We start from the raw sequence: 12,399 nt of genomic DNA on the forward strand, positions 1-12,399 counted from the left end.
TGGAGTGGCATGGATAGTCATGTTGTAAACCAAAGTCTTGCTTAAAGTGAGCACAGAATCCAGCACTAAAATGGGCAGGAGTCTTGCAGTCAGGCAAGTCATCTGGGAACATTTTATTCTGTCTCCATAAGTGATCTTCCAGTAACAGCCTTTCTTCCATCCTGGTTTAGTTCTATGATGCTCCAGAAGCATATGAAGAAATGTTGAAATGCCTGAATATTGTGTTCACGTCCATGTTTTCAATGGAATGTGTGCTGAAGATCATTGCCTTTGGTGTGCTGGTATGTTCCTTCCTCATTTACTTTCAACTGTTTCCTCTTTACATGAAATACTTGTATTTCACGATGTGCATTTAAAAGAAGCAAACAAAACATTGCTTTGCAAAAAGGAAATAACTTCTGGATCCCTCTATTCCCCTTGTGTTTTCGTTTGGCAGAATTATTTCCGAGATGCCTGGAATGTCTTTGATTTTGTAACAGTGTTGGGAAGTATTACTGATATTTTAGTAACAGAGATTGCGGTAAGTACAGTTTGCTCAGTTTGTTTCATTTACCAACAAAGCTGTGCCCTGTCAAGATATTGCACCTTCTCCCTACCAGCCTTATTCCCTGGAGCTGCCTCTGGGACTCATCGTGTGATGATGTCCTTGGGTGGCCCGGCAGCCTGTTCCCACTAGCTCTGCTCTTTCCACAGATATGAGCACTGCTGCCTGCCCTAAAGGCAGTCGTGCAAAAAGCTCTGATGAGAATGGCAGTGCTAGTAACTCTGCTAGGAAATAGTCTCTCTTTCTCATTCAATGAAAGACTTTAACCCTGAGCCATTTTTTGCCCATTTATGGAAAAATCTTGTTGAATTTAATAAAGAGAAAATATCAAAAGGGTCATGATGGAGATAACTCTTTAATAGTCTGAGGCATTTTGCAGAGCACACACAAAAGTATCATCTCTGTCTCTCGGAGCTCCTAGCCTGTCTTGATTATGGGATGGAGAGTGGAGGTGAGAAGAGGAGTGCAAAGAAGGGAGATGGGGGCAACAATAGTTGTGTCTGGAAGTCATCAGTATGCAGTCTGGAGAGGGGATCATAGTACCTCTCTGTTACCTGCAGAAAAGAACGGACTGCCTTGCCAAGGGATACACTGTCCAGCCCTAAAATGCCTGCTGTATCCCTGCTAATGAATTTGGAGATTACATTAACGGTGTACAAGCTCGCCATTAAATTCTAGAGGACTTTTCCATAAGGGCAGCAAATGACTGACTCGAGACTCGACAGCCTGATATTATCCAATTTATAAATTTGCTCCTCTCCTCTCCCAGTGCATGGTTTAGCTGATGATGCTGTATCTGTGTGTAATGAATTTGAACTTCACTGTAATTTTTTCTTCTCAGTCCCTTGGATTTATTTATAGAGCTGTTTTGTATGTGCTGAGAACTCAGATTGTTCCCTTTTACACTAAAAGATGATGTTCCCTAGACTTCTTTACAGGACGTTCAGCTGGTGATGAAGATCATATTACTATTTATAACAAAATATCTTATTATGTAATATCCTTGGTACAAAAACACAGAAAAACAAACTTTTACTCCGCACACAAATGGTGTTCTTTTAACAGCTGGTGAATCCAACCTCACAGACTTTGGATTACCATTTCCTATTAATGCGTAGCTTGCAGCCAAGGTAAAGTCGCTCAGATCAAACACAGGATCTGAACACCACTTCTCCTGAAGGCTTAGAAGATTTATGCCACTGTTGGCAGGTACTGAATACTCACTTCTGTTCCCTCTGTTATGGGACATGCTTTCCTGTTCGACTAAGGCACCCAAACCTTTGCCTTGAATCGAAAATTTGTCAAAATGCTTGAAAGTCAGCCACAAACCTGGAGACTGATGCTTGTCTTCCACTCTTTCCTTCGGCCAGAAGGAAGCAGCACCATAAACTTGTGGATGATGAGGGAACCTGCGGTGTTCCTCCTTCAGGGAGGTGTCGCATTTGTAATGTCAAGCCGGCATTGTTTTTATTAACATCCTTCTTTGTGCTGGTATTTCGCAGCTTAAATCTGCAGCTAGTAACCATTGCTTTTGCCCACTATCTGCTTGGCAGGCAGGGCTTAGGACTCAGTTAATAGGCCATTACGGCTCCCTCCCTTTTCTGTGGATGGTTAGTAAGGTTCTCAGGTACGTAGAGAGTTGGCTATAGGCTGGTCAGCTTGGGCTGGCACGTCGCTGAGTTTGGCACGCGCAAAGCCGCAGCATGTCTGGGGCTCTGGGCGCACATCCCCAGCCTTTTGGGAGCAGTAGCTGTCCCCCGATGCCTCTGGCTGACATTTTAGGGACAAGAGAACGACTATGCTGCCAGACCTTCTCCGTCCCTTTCTTGTTTTTGGGCTGGAGAGTGACCATATTTCCAGACACCTCCACAAGGGACATGTGGCCTGTGGTAGCCTGGATGTACTGACGGAGTGATTTTGAGGCTTCTGGGACTGACTGCACCTTCCTTTCACGCTGTAGTCATTTCTTTGGTCTCCGCCAGTAAAGGCAGCAGGAATTCTGGGATGCCTTAGAGGTTTTTCATGCTACTCCAAAAAACAGTCAGACAGCAAAATCCAAGAGGGTCACACTTCCAAGCATCTTTACCCCTTTCCCTCATCTTTCCAGGTGGTTATGGCGGGCTTTTGGTTTAGCAGTAATTAGATCCATTAAGCTAAACCTTGGAGAGAACTGTCTAATGAAATAGTTCAGCAGTTCTGCAGCTTCCCCAGCAGCACATCACATTACAAAGCTGCTCTGATGAGCATTTCTTTAATATATAACTCATGTGTCTGCCACTCCAGGCCTTTGCCTCTTGCTCTGTCTTTCAGTCAATAGGTCTGATCTCTGCTCTCCCTTCATCTTGCCCTTATGCAGCATTTGTATACAGACTGTGTCTCCCTTCTGCATGTGTTCCCTCGCAGAGAGGACAGGCCCAGTGGTCCCTGATGCTTTCTTGCTAGACTGCTTTCAAAACTTCTTCTATTTAGTTTTTCTCTGATCTCTCACCAGTCCATCTGTTGCGTCCATCTGTGGCAGCACGTTCATCATTACTGGATGGCTTTGTAGGTACTGGCATAAAAAAAGAAGTACTCACAGAATCATACGTAATTACACAAGTGATAGTTTGTAGCAGTGTCTCATATATTATGTTTATAAGAGATTTTTTGTAATGATAGCAAATAACTGCAGCTTTTAGTATGTCATTCACAGAGCAGTTCTCTTTGCTTCATCTAGTGGCTTGTACCAGGATCGTAGCAGGATCCCAGTGTTGCTGCAAGCCTCCTCCCCTGCCAATCCGGAGGCGACTCTATGGCACTTGCACTGGAAAACGAGGGATTCAGAACTGTGCCCTGGCCCCATTTTGTTTGTTCAGCAATAGGTTGTAGCATGTGCTACTCTGGCCAACAGAGCTGCAGGGGAAACCTGAAAAGTCTCAAACCTGCTTGGAAAACACCAGAACTGTCTTCCTGTCTGGAATGTGCAATGATACGTGTGTGCCCTGGAAGGGTAACACTTTCAACCATCTTTGTATCATAAAATCCTGGAACTTTGTCATGTTGCAATTGCATCTAAGTTGCTTGCATACTTCTGAAAATTAGAACTGATTAGAAAATGTGCAAAAAGGCAGGGAAGGCTGAAAAACCTCATCCCATGATAGTGGTTGTGCTGTCTGCAAACAGCATGCGTTCTGCAGAGTGCCACAGTGGAGTCTGACGGGGGGCAGAAAGGGGGTGCCTCCTTTAGAAAGCACACACCAGGCATACGGTCTTGCATCTTTGTCATGCTGACCCTCCGGCTCTGCCCAGCCACTTTTTGCCCTTTACATTTCCAGGTAAGGGGGAGTAGTGACTAAGGAGTAGGATGAACATCCACTCAGCACAAAACGCCATACCCAACGCCTAACCTTCCTTGAGCTTTCTGGCTCTGTGCACGATCTGGGGTGCAGCAGCTTTCTGCACCGTGCCTAAATTCATGGCATCAGGGCCACTGCATTATGGCGCTGATGATAAGCAAAGAGGAGAACAGGTCTTTGCTCTCCCTTCCTAGCCCAGAGCTCTGTCCCCAGTGGAGGACGCCCTCTTCTCTGTTTGCCTCCCTCCGATCCCGGCTCTCCTCTGCTGATGAGCAGCAGTGCAGATATTTGGGTGCCAGCCCTGATCAGTCCTTCCCTGCGTGTCCAGCTCTGTCATTACCCATTTACACTTACAGGTTTCTTGGGCACAGAGAGGCCCAGGTGACAGTCATGATGTTGCGAACTCTGCACCATTAGTGAGCGTATGTCCCCAGAACAAAGTGGGAAGCCCTCCTACTCCATGTGTGAGATGGGATACTTTCTGGGTATGATTTTGAGATCAGGCTAGCAAATATTTGCAGGAGCACCTGCATCACTGATCTGTGGCTTTCTGACAATAAGTGGTCGCCAAGCTAAATAAATTTGCTCACCTGGGCAGTCTCACCTTGAGAGACTCAGCTTCCACCAGCCTTGCTGCATCAGTACTTTTAACCCACTGAAGAGTAAAGATAAAAGGAAAAGAAATGTGTTGACTAATTGCTTTATTTTAGTTTTATAGTCATGTCATATGTAATTTACTTTGTGAATGCAGTGGAAAATATATATTTTTTTATTTCCTTAGGCAAAAACACATATGTCAGTTTTTTATCCTTTTTAAGTAACCAAAGTAAAATAGATGGCATTAAGGAGAAAGTGTTCTCGTGTACACAGCTGAGTGTCCACGGATGAGTACGTGGCAAACTGACATCTATTTATATGCCTGGAAATACAAAAACATACTGAGAAATGTTTGTGAATTGTCTCCCAATTTGCATTACAAAATGAAATGCAAATGACAACTGCACTGTCTGTGTTACCTTTAGGATTTCAAAATCTGTTTTGGTTTGAAGCATTTTTTAGTTTATATAAGTATCATAAAATAACACACCCAAAAGCCCAACAGTTTTTTTCCAGTGAAATTTTCAGAGTTTCCTTTTTTGCTTGTCCTGATTACTCATTTTCTCTTTTGTTTCCTGTTTTGTTCTTTATTTTCCTTATCTACCTGCTGAATCACGCCATCCAATCAACATACAATGCGAAAACCATGTCTCCGTCTGTATGTTGTGCACCTGCTGCTCAAAAAAATAAATTTGTAAATAATCTTGCAAATATCCATCCATGAAAACATCACATATAGGACACGGTTGGTTTCATTGAATTTAAACAATTATTTAAATTCTCTGCTTTTATTTTCTCTCGTTTTTCTTTAATTTAATTTGTTTTGATGAGATTTCCGATTGCACTGGTGAAAAGCCTCACTGCAGCGTGCCTCAAAACTGGCTTCTGTTCTGCATCTTCTTCCCCTTGGCTAATTGGTGACGTGAGGCAAATGCAGTTACCAATAGCCTGTTCTCCGCTGCTTGTTACACCTGACTATGATAAAGGGGAGACTGACACTTGCTTTATTTTGGTGGAAAATTGAATGAGAATAGGAGGGAAGGATGCTTCTGGAGGACCTGGAGTAGAGAAGATTGGCTGGCTGGGAAACCCTTCATTTGTAAGTGGTGGTACCAAATCCAGTTCTAAGAAACCGTTTTTGTTTTTGTTTTTTTACAATGAGATGCGTTGAGCTTTCTGCAAAGGGAAGCAGTTCATTTAAGAGGACTGTCTTACAGGTATTTTAAGCCCATGGTTTACACTGTATTGTAAGGCAAAAATATTATTAAAGTGATTACAGACTTGCTTCCCTCAAATTAAAAGAGCAGTCATAGGAAAGACTGATTTCGTTCAGCTTGGAAAACTCTTTGTGCATTCAAGTGTTTTGCCACCACAGTGGGCACAGTCCCTGGATGCGAAAGCAAACATCTCAAGTAAAATATATGAACCACATTATGAATAGGGTTGAAAGGTGCTGGGATGCTAATTTAATGCCTGCTTTGAAAGATGTCTTTGGAAATACTGGCATTTGTCTCTGCAAATCATAAATTAAGCAAAGAAGGACTAATGAGGAAAAATACAATCAAAAAAAATCCTGCCATTCTTAATTATCCTGAATATGGTTAATAACACAAATGAGATGATAAGTTTATTAAAAATACATGCTCGGTCACCTGACAGCACCTCTTGGATCTATGTTGACTTAGCATCTGGACTTTCTGTTGCACAGCTGCTGTTTTATCAGAGAGCAAATCAGTGTTAGTCTTCATAACAGACTGCAAGTACACACCACCATGCTGGCTTAATGGAGGGCCACGGGAGGAAATCTTCTGCTAGGAAGGACTAGAGAAGAAAAAGACAGTGTAAAAGTTGAAAATTTCAAAGTGCAGTCTGAGAAGGGGATCCTTCGCCTGCCTTACAGGAGCTGCAGCCATTACAGATGCGTGGAAGTGCTGAGGAGGTCATTGTACGATTCATCTTGGCGTGCCCCGGGTCCAGACAGCCCAGATAAAGGCTCTAAGCGTCAGTTCTGCATGTGATATATACTGGAAAAATCAGCTTATCTCTGTTTGTCAAAATTTTGGCCTTGTTGGTGTCCATGTTGCAGCTTGAAGACTTGAAGTTGATCCTGCAAACAGTCTCTTTGGTCATGCGTCCAGGCCCAGGCTCCTTCCATCACGCAGAGTCCAAGGTGCGTGAGCTAAAATTGGGTCCCTGGAGCACCAGATTGCCCTACGGAGCTGCCTTTCTCCCCCCGCTGCTTACAATGGGAGCCTGCCGTGGCTGCAGCAGGAGCACCTAAGCTGAAAGGTAGAGAGATCTGGGCATCACATATTTATAAAATCATCTTTCCAGAGTTCCCAGCTGAGGGCAAAAGGATGCGATATGCCTGTAACAGCAGAGTCCCCATGACACTGACAGTGTGGCAAAAATTGTGGGCCTCTTAAAATCAGCAAGGCTTTTCCCTGAGCTTCAAAGGAAGCCAAGATCCTATGCAAGATCCAAGAGCTCTTTGTGGATACTGGTAACATTACAAACGTTTGCATGGAAACAAGAACTACTCATCAAAGATTGTTCACGTGCTTAAAGATGGTTTCCCCGATGGTAGTGTCTTAGCAGTGTTGATTAGTTGTTGTTTGCCAGCTGTAGAGAACTGCCTTTTTGGCTTGGTCAGACTCCTCTTCCCACAGCTCTGTGTTGGCTTTGCAACTTTGGACAAGCGGCTTTGGGCAAGGAACTTGGACGAGTTCGAAGACAGTGAAAAATCTGAAGTTTCAAGCCCTTTCCTTTTTTTTCGTTTGTGTTCTGCCACTGGGCTGCACGAAGAAGTAGGGATGAGCAGCCTAAATTGTGGTGAGCTTATTTTGTGGGAGAGTAATGTAACCTCCTTCACCAAATCCTGCAGAGCACTTCCAGCTGCGGCATGAAAAATTCAAATTGCCATTTCAGGTTTAAAAATCCAAAACACTCTAAATCCACTGAGCTGGGCACTTTTCTGATGATGTGCAGGACACAGACGACTGTGCCTTCCTGTCGAGAGGGTGCACAGCCCCTGCATCAGGAGATGAAACCATTCAGAGGCTGCAGATACCGAAGGATTGAGGCAACGGCCATATGCATCACGGCTCTTCTGCTTTTCACTATGGAAAGTAGCCTAAGAAAGGGCAAAAGACCAGGCTGCCCATGCCTTGGCAGCAAGAGAGGCCAGTTCTTCATCTTGGATGTCTCTGCTCCCTGTTTCCCCCTCCTCTCTTCCTCTGCAGCGAGCTGCTGGGACATTTTGCACAGAGATGCTTCTGTCGCTCTCCTCCTGTTGTGGGATGTGGTGACTTTGCCAGGTCGTGCACGTGTTCCTTGAGCTGGAAACATCTTTCAGACCCAGTTGGCCCTGCTAGTCCTTGGGTGGATCATACAATCATAAAGCAGCATTGCCTCTGCTGAGAACAGGTCAGCCCTTAGCAACTGTGCAACAGAAAAACTAACAGAACCTCAAACAGAATGAGCTTGATAATCCAGAAGACGATCATTTGTATGTCATATGTTACAGAGATAGCCAAGTGGAACGAAAATTGATGCAAAACACCACTATACACGAGAAATATCGCAGTGTGGAGTTTCCCCTTTAGTTGCATGCAATTCTAATACCTGCCTGGACAGTTTAGTCGTTGAAGGACGGGTTTTCTACGCGGTGTGCTGAGGGTTACACACGCAGAGCCCTTTCATCCATCACTGCAGCGTGTGTAATTTGGCCTCCCTATGAATAGCGCAGAGAACAGTCCTTCGGAAATTCTGTAAATGTTGATGAAGTGGGATTTTCCTGGGTTGCTGATGATTTCCCGTGTGGCTGATGATGTTACTTCATTTTTAGGAAACGGCAGTGCATGAGTCAAAAAGGAAGGGGTTGGGGTTGGGCTTTAAAAAACCAAACAAACAAAAAGAAAAACAAAAACCCCTGAACTGCTGATCCCTCCAAATCCCAGGTAGTGGGGGAGTTACAGACATCACTGCATAGACAGTTTTGAAGCCCCTAGCTTCCTATTGTAAATATATTGGCTGTCTCATTTTGCACAGGGATAGTCTATACTAAGTGTGACTTTGCAGTCAGTGTAGACCAAGACATGTTAAGCATCATGTCAACTGTGATTGTAAGATTATATTAAAGTCTGAGCAAAACAGAGCTTTTGGTGTTAAGATGTAATAATGTGGGAGGCGGGCAGCAAGGCAGGCTGCATTCACAGAGGCTGATCCTGCGGACGCTGCCTGTGCACACAGCATCGCCCCGTGCAGCACGTTAGGCTTGTGCACGGGAAGGATCTGGCTCCACTGTTGCTCCGAAGGTAACAATTTGTTGGACTTGCAGGCCTGGTTGTTGAGTGCTGGGAATGTTATGTGGTCCATAAGGCCTGCTGCTGTTCCTGCTGGTGGGGAACCTTTCCAGGACTAGCGTAAGCTCTGAGTTAAAGCTTGGCACCGATCTGAGACTGCCTGCAGGCACCCTGCACCAGCAGAGCTGCCTGCACTGCAGCCAGAGCAGTGGGGATGGGACAGGCAGGCTAGGGACCAGGTTAATGGAGTCACCCTCATCACCTAACTGCAGTCAGGCTCTGATTCCCCCCACTTCTTACCCAGCCCTTACCTCCTAAGGTGAGTTCAACTTGTATTTGGTGAAGGGAAGGTAACCTATGCAAAAAATAAAATAAAGGCTGATGTTAAGAGACAGATGTTGAATTTTTGGCTCCTGTTTTACTGACCTTGAACAACCCAGGGGAATCCTTGCTTGTGTTTTGCCTGCTAGCGCTGCTTTCTGTTGCTGACTTGAATGAGCTCAGTGTTGTCTGCTCTTTCATTGAACATATCTGTGCTTTTCTCTTTTCTCTTTATTTGAGGACTGAGTCTGATATACAGTCTGTGCCTAACTCTGAGCTGCTTGCGTTTTTAACATGAGAAAAACCGAGTGCATGCCTGAGATTGATTTCTTGAACTCTTTGATGGGATTGGTGGAATGCGATGCTAATGGCCCAAAATCTAAGCTGGCATTTAAATAAATGAATAGATCCAACAAGCCCCCCAAAACTCAGGATGAGCTCTGTAGTCAAATGAGCAAGAAATGTGGGTCAGTTTAATATGACTGGGCATCTTCTGGTAAAATAATGCAAAGGAAAGACTATTTTTGCTCATCTTTACCAGCAAGAGCTATTCATGGCTGTATTTTCCCTTCTACCGCTCGCTAGTTTAAAGTGGGATATTTTCTTTCTTCAGCTAACTCAGCCAAATAAGTGGCTGTGATCAGAGATTCACACCTAAGTGAATTGGAATCAGTACAGAAAGGGGGTTTATTTTTAATCTCCTTAAAGTAGGAGGGCAAGAGGGATCTGGCTTTTGCATGTTTTGTTTTGGAAAGAACCCTCTCTAGATTAGCTCATTGGGGCAAGCAATCTTTTTTCCATAAAGAGCAGAAAAAATGGGGTGTGGGGGAAAGAATCATACAAAGCAAATGAAAATCACAATCCATCTCCAGCATTTCTTTGATCCACCTGCAAAGACGTATTTAATAGTAATAAAAAATCAGCAGGTCCCTAAGGCATCGCCCTGCTGTTGAACACTTAACCTTCCCCAATCAATTTGCTAACAGTGATCCAGCTTCCAAACAGTCTTACTGGTGCCATTTCTCCTTGATGAGCCTGTCCAGTCACGTGTTGCATAAATACTTAAAACTGTCAGGTTAGAAAACATCCTTATTTTATTAAGGATGTTTTAATGTTCACTGGACAATATCTTCCTTTGCTATGGTAGAGTCCGTTACAACTGTCTTGGCTTAAGTCCAATTCGTTCAACAAAGCAAGCTGACCAAGACTTCAAAACAATCTCATTTTTTATGAAATGATAATATGGCACCATTAGCTCTCCCTGATTCTATAGAGGGAGAAAATCTGCCTTGCTCAAAGAAAACAAGGACTCCATGGACAGCGTGAAAGGGCTATTTCCTTTTTTATTATTGACCCAGTAGTAGAGGGGAGGGCTCTTGTGGAGAGGGATTTTCTCATACTTGCTGCATGTGGAGTGATCTGCACTGACGAATGTTTCTTTTGGAAGGTTTTCTGGTGGCCGATTTGCTGCTTAGATCGTGAAGCTGGTAATTTTAATTTCTTTTTTGCGGGCTGTGGTTTCTAAGCGCGTTAATTTCTGAAGGACACACAACCTTTACTTTCCGCAGGACAACTTCATCAACCTCAGCTTCCTGCGGCTCTTCAGGGCAGCGAGACTTATCAAGCTCCTCCGCCAGGGTTACACTATCCGCATCTTACTCTGGACGTTTGTGCAGTCTTTTAAGGTGAGTGGCAGGCAGGCTGGCGGGAGGAGAGCTGGAGGGGGAATAACGCTTTGCACTCCTCTGGCGTCTTCCGTCGAGTAGGAGAGAGCTTCTCTCCATCTCTGCAAGGTGATTGCAGTAATACTCATCTGGCAGAAATATTAGCTGGTTTGCACCAGGCATCCGGCAAACGCTGCAGGTGCTGAGCTTTCGGAAGATGGGTCTGAAAGCCAGTCAGCTGCCAAAGCAGAGTCGGGACAAGCGGGCAAAGCTCAGGTTCCCCTTGTAATTGCCACAAAACCTCGATGCCAAAGTCTTGAGAGCCGGGTATTAGAGTAAGGAAACTGCGGTATGGCTAACAAGTGCCTTTGTGCCCACTCTTTGCCTGCAGCAAGTGCAAGGTTAGCTCTCTTTCACTGAGAGTGAAGTGAATTTGTCTTATCTCCCATTTTTGTAGGTTAAGAGACAGCCAATTGCCTCCACTCCGCGGAGGTGGGGTAACTTGTTAAGCCGGAGTAATATGCTCATGTATCTCAGCCTTGGCAGAATTAAAAGAGGCAAAATCAAAATCATTGCATTTTGATAAAATAAAATGTGAAGCTGTATGACATGAGGCTATGCTTTGAGGATGTGGAGGATTACGAACAGGATTTTGCTTTTCAAAGCTAAGCCAGTTGCCTCCTCTGGTTCCCAGCACACCCTTTCTCCCTCCCAATATGTGTCAGCACACCTTCACGGCTGGCACGTGCCGGCACGGGCTGACCAGCGATGGCAGCTGGCAACAGCCCTTCTGAGCTGAACACCGCCACCACCCTGTGTTGTCAAACAGCAGTCTTGCAGTGCCCCAGTTCTCAGCCCGTGCTTAGCTTTGAGTTTGCTGCTTGCATGGCAGATCTAAATAAGAGCCTGGGTGCCCTAAAGCTGGTAATTTTTAACAGCTGTCAACTGGTTTGCAGCCTATTTCCACAGCTTGTTGTGTTTTAATGCTGTTTGAGGGGTGCAATCAAGTTCTACAGTGCAGAAAAGAGATCATTTAATCTGAAATCATACTTTTTGTAGAGTTCATGTTGAGCTCTAATACACCATTATTCTTTCACTGTGCAGCCTTAGGGCACAGAAGCCCAGTCCCACTCTTCTGAGGTAATTACACATGACCCCTGTCCCAGCAAGCACTCAATCACCCTGGCATCCAGAAATCTTGCAGTAGAAAGATTATTGCAGAATAAATAGAAAGATGATTTGGGAAAGCAAAGCACAACAAGGTCAGGGAGCTGCTGAAGACAGCTCTTCTTGCTAGCTCACGGCTACAGGAGCTAACTTCTTGCTGGCAGTGTGCCATGCTCCTGAGCGCTGCCTGTGCATACGGTGGGTGGCTCTGGGAATCTGGGAACCATATGTCAGGCGTGGTAACGTGTCTTGCCTTCTTCTGGGTTGGGCTCTTCAATCTGCCGCTTGGGTCTCTGGATGAAAGCGTATGCTCTGGCGCTGTCGCGAGATCTGGCATAGCTTGGCTGCAGATCAGTGTAACATCAGGTTATCTTGCATGGTGCTTTTTGGATTGCCTTACTAAGGCAATTTGTATTTAATAATGCACAGAGAGCGGCTGGGTACAGTGTAAGCATTTTCTTCTATTT

The 12,399-nt window shown here is 44.7% G+C and overlaps 1 protein-coding gene across 5 annotated transcripts in view; it reads left to right on the forward strand.

Moving 5' to 3' along the window:
- CACNA1B (calcium voltage-gated channel subunit alpha1 B) overlaps positions 1–12,399 on the forward strand; it is a 320,424-nt gene that overhangs the window by 258,674 nt on the left and 49,351 nt on the right. For all 5 annotated transcript variants that reach the window (XM_064523641.1, XM_064523637.1, XM_064523638.1 and 2 more), the window contains 3 exons: positions 171–281; positions 437–520; positions 10,670–10,786. In XM_064523641.1, the coding sequence (XP_064379711.1) occupies positions 171–281; positions 437–520; positions 10,670–10,786 (312 nt within the window). The remainder of the gene's footprint in view (positions 1–170; positions 282–436; positions 521–10,669; positions 10,787–12,399) is intronic.

The sequence above is a fragment of the Dromaius novaehollandiae genome, chromosome 20, assembly GCF_036370855.1.
Source record: "Dromaius novaehollandiae isolate bDroNov1 chromosome 20, bDroNov1.hap1, whole genome shotgun sequence".
In the NCBI taxonomy this organism is placed as follows: domain Eukaryota; kingdom Metazoa; phylum Chordata; class Aves; order Casuariiformes; family Dromaiidae; genus Dromaius; species Dromaius novaehollandiae.